Source organism: Emys orbicularis, chromosome 2 (genome assembly GCF_028017835.1).
Source record: "Emys orbicularis isolate rEmyOrb1 chromosome 2, rEmyOrb1.hap1, whole genome shotgun sequence".
Taxonomy (NCBI): Eukaryota; Metazoa; Chordata; order Testudines; family Emydidae; genus Emys; species Emys orbicularis.
Window position 1 is genome coordinate 3,378,015 of NC_088684.1, and position 3,390 is coordinate 3,381,404.

The window sequence follows — 3,390 nt, forward strand, 5'->3', positions numbered from 1 at the left end:
CCCTCCTCAGAGGAATAACTCTGGATCTGGCCCCTCATCACAGCCTATGAAACGGACCCCAGCACAAAGCCATGTCGTCTTCCACACCATGTCCCACAAGAAGCGTCCCCGCTACAAAGCCAGGATTACACATATGCTCTCTCCAGGCTAGGAAGGGGCTACTAGGAAACAGATTCAACCATTAGTAAGAACTCCTGGCCCAGTGCAGAGTTAGAACAGACTGACAGCGATGGGGCTCTGTTAATTTTTATTAGGGTCAACTCAGCACTTGGCCACCAGCATCAGAGGAACCAGCTGAGAACAGATATGGTCTGAAGAATCAGTCAGGTTATATATCAGCATAACAAAGTAAGGGGTGCCTTCTGCTGGCTGGGAAATGGCAAACATCCATGTTCCTCCACTTTCTAATATTACTTTACATTTTGGCAGCACCTAAGTCCAAGGGTCTAAATGCCTCACCACCTTCCCAGAGAGGTAAGTTAGGCTTATTCCCATTTTAAAGATGGAAAACTGAGGTTCCTAACTCAAGACCCCTTGGTCCTGATTTTCAGAGCTGCTGCGCTCCCACAACTTGCAAGATAACTCGAGTCAGGGAGCCAAAATTAGAGGCTGCTTTTGAAAATGAGTCTAATCATTTCCAAAAATAATGATAGTGACTGGAAAAGAACCCAGGAAACCCAGCTCCCCTGCTCTAACCAGCTAATAACACTGTCCAGCTAAGAGCATGGAACTACCCTGTGAATGCATCAGGCAGAGGTTTGTGGGGGTCTGAGCTCAAAAGGTTACCAATTCTATCTTCACTTCTGCATCAGCGCATTTAGACAACCAGGGCACCCGTGTCTGGCTGCAGCTGTGTGATTTTACTATGTGCAGTACTCAGAGCCCTTGCTGGTACGTAAGGAACACAGGCCATCACTTAGGGGCCATAAAGTGCACTTATAAATGAAAAGCTGAAACCAGCTGTGCGGTACAGAACATTTACTGTCTTGGTAGAAGAGAAACAGAGTGTCCTTCTCTCTAAACATCCCTCAGTCAGCCTCCCATTTTGAGCAAACTGGGCCCAGATGCAGCCTCTCCTGAAACCTGACGAATGCTAGGCCCAGAGACACACAGGCCACCTGGTCCCTCCCAAGGCAACACATGGTCTCTTCATGCTATACACCCCCTTCAGTGACACCACTAGACACAAGAGAACCAGGTTCTCCTGTCTGTTCCCTTCACCATCAATCTTTACAGTAACCACGTGTCCGAGTGCTGAACACAGTAGCATGATTGCAGCAGCAAGGCATTTAGCTCCTTGTACGTCTGCTCCCGCCAGTGCGGCAGCAACACCTGGTTGTTGAACACCCGAAGGTTGGGCGTGCCACTCCGTAGCAAGCTGTACAGACAGGACCAGCGACTCTGAAGAGCCAGCCTAGTCCTCCGGTTCAGGATGATGCCCCGAACCGTCTTCTTGATCCTCAGCACCCTCAGGGAGGGCAGGTCGAGGTGACAGAACACCAGGCCACGGCTCTGGGACACATCCAAGTACTCCAGGGATCTGGATTCCAGAGAATAGGAGATGCCCAAGTCTTTGACTGGCACCAGCACATGAAGGATGAGAGTTCTGAGGTTGGGCAGGGCTTTGGTGAGATCTTGCATGATTTCTGGGCAAACCCCTTTGAAGCTCCAGAAGTATTTCAACTCCAAGGTGTGAAGCTGCTGGAACTGGGTCAGCATGGCAACTGAGTATGCAGACCAGTCAAAGGGCAGCTTCATCCTGGTGAGCTTTGGAGATCTCTGGATAAACTTCTCCAAAAGGGTCTGGAAGTTGCTGATCTGGTCCATTTTGGTCAGGCTGACCTGAGTCATACTGCAGGTGCCTGGCGGGTAGAAGTCTGGTGGTTCCAAGTGAGTCAAGGTCCAGTTGAGCTCCAGCTCCTGCAGCTCCCCACAGTGGACACTGTCCAAGAAGCGTGAAAGGAAGTCAGCCCATTTGGTCTTCTGATCACCCAAATCAAAGCTGGCCCTGAGGACTAGCAGGCTAGCGCTGCGAGAGGTCAGGTGATAGGCATACTGGTGGACCCACTCTTTCCATCTCTCAAATTCTCTGGCAGAAACCAGCACCAAATCCATGCCTGACTGGAAGGCCCCCAGTCTCATGAAGTCAGCCACCCTCCAGAGCCTGGGGGTGCGGATCAGCTTGCTCCAGGCTTCACAAACCAAGGCAGCTGTGCACTTCTCCACCTCCGAAAGGAAAGAGAAGACATGGAGCTGACAGTCCACCGGCAGGAAGCTGAAGGGAAAGTAGGCTGGGCTCCTGGTCCTGCGCCCCAGCTGTATGCGACACCCTGAGCCAGCCCTGGCCACGCCTGGGGTTCCCACAGCAGTGACCGCAGCCAGCTGAGGGGGGGCTGCACGCTGACAAGGTTTCCTTTTCCGAGGCATCGTGCCCGGCCAACCACAGGCCAGGCCCCACCCAACGCAGAGGGTCAGTGGCAATGATGCTCACCTAGGCACGTCCGAGGGAGGCGTGGCCGGCTGAGACCTGCTGAGAGAGCATGACACCCTGTTACACAGGATGGACCAGACACCCCCATCAAACCCCCGCTCCAGACTTCACAGCACCCGGTGCCTTGCAGCCAGATGGCTCCATCCGCTCTGGGATGGGGAGCCACGGCCTCCCTGTTGCCTTCCCCCTTCCTCTCTGGATTGCTACCCATTCCCCTCCCCCAACCCTACTCCCCCAACTTTCCCACCACCGCCATCTCCACACACACCCCGTCAGTACTGCGCGCAGCCCCCCCCCAGCAGAGCCCCTCCCTTAGCGCCCCAGAACATCCTCCCTTAGCCCCCAGAGCAGCCCCTCCCCTTCCCCTCCCCTCCCCCAGCGCAGCCCCCCCTGGCCCTCAGAGCAGCCCCCCAGAGCAACCTTTCCACTCCCCCTCCCTCAGCCCCCCAGAGCAGCCCCCCTGGCCCGCAGAGCAGCCCCTCCCTCAGCCCCCCAGAGCAGCCCCCCTGGCCCGCAGAGCAGCCCCTCCCTCAGCCCCCCAGAGCAACCCTTCCCCTCCCCCTCCCTCAGCCCCCAGAGCAGCCCCATATCCCCTCCTCTACCCTTCGTACAACCCTGTCCCCCTCCCACCTACCTTCTCCCCGGAGCTCCCCCTCCCCGGGCTCTGAACGGCTCCTCCCCTCGCTGCCCCCATTGTTACGGGCTCTTCCGGGTGCCCAGCCCACACAGCGGCGCGCTCCCTATAGACGTCATCAAATAGCGACAGGGGCCGGAGCAGCGGAGAGGTGAGGCCAGAGCGTCCCTCCTGCGCTCCCCTCGCCCCCTGCTGGCGGGCCTCGGAACCGCCCGCCCATAGCGGAGGGAGCCAAGTTCCCCGGGGCGGGGAGGGGCGGGTCAGT

The 3,390-nt window shown here is 56.8% G+C and overlaps 1 protein-coding gene across 1 annotated transcript; it reads right to left on the minus strand.

Moving 5' to 3' along the window:
- Nucleotides 1-239: 239 nt before the first annotated feature.
- Nucleotides 240-2,427, minus strand: LOC135875197 (uncharacterized). Its single transcript, XM_065400190.1, has one exon. The coding sequence runs from the start codon at nt 2,425-2,427 to the stop codon at nt 1,231-1,233; it is 1,197 nt and encodes a 398-aa protein (XP_065256262.1). The 3' UTR covers nt 240-1,230.
- Between the last annotated feature and the right edge of the window lie 963 nt (nt 2,428-3,390).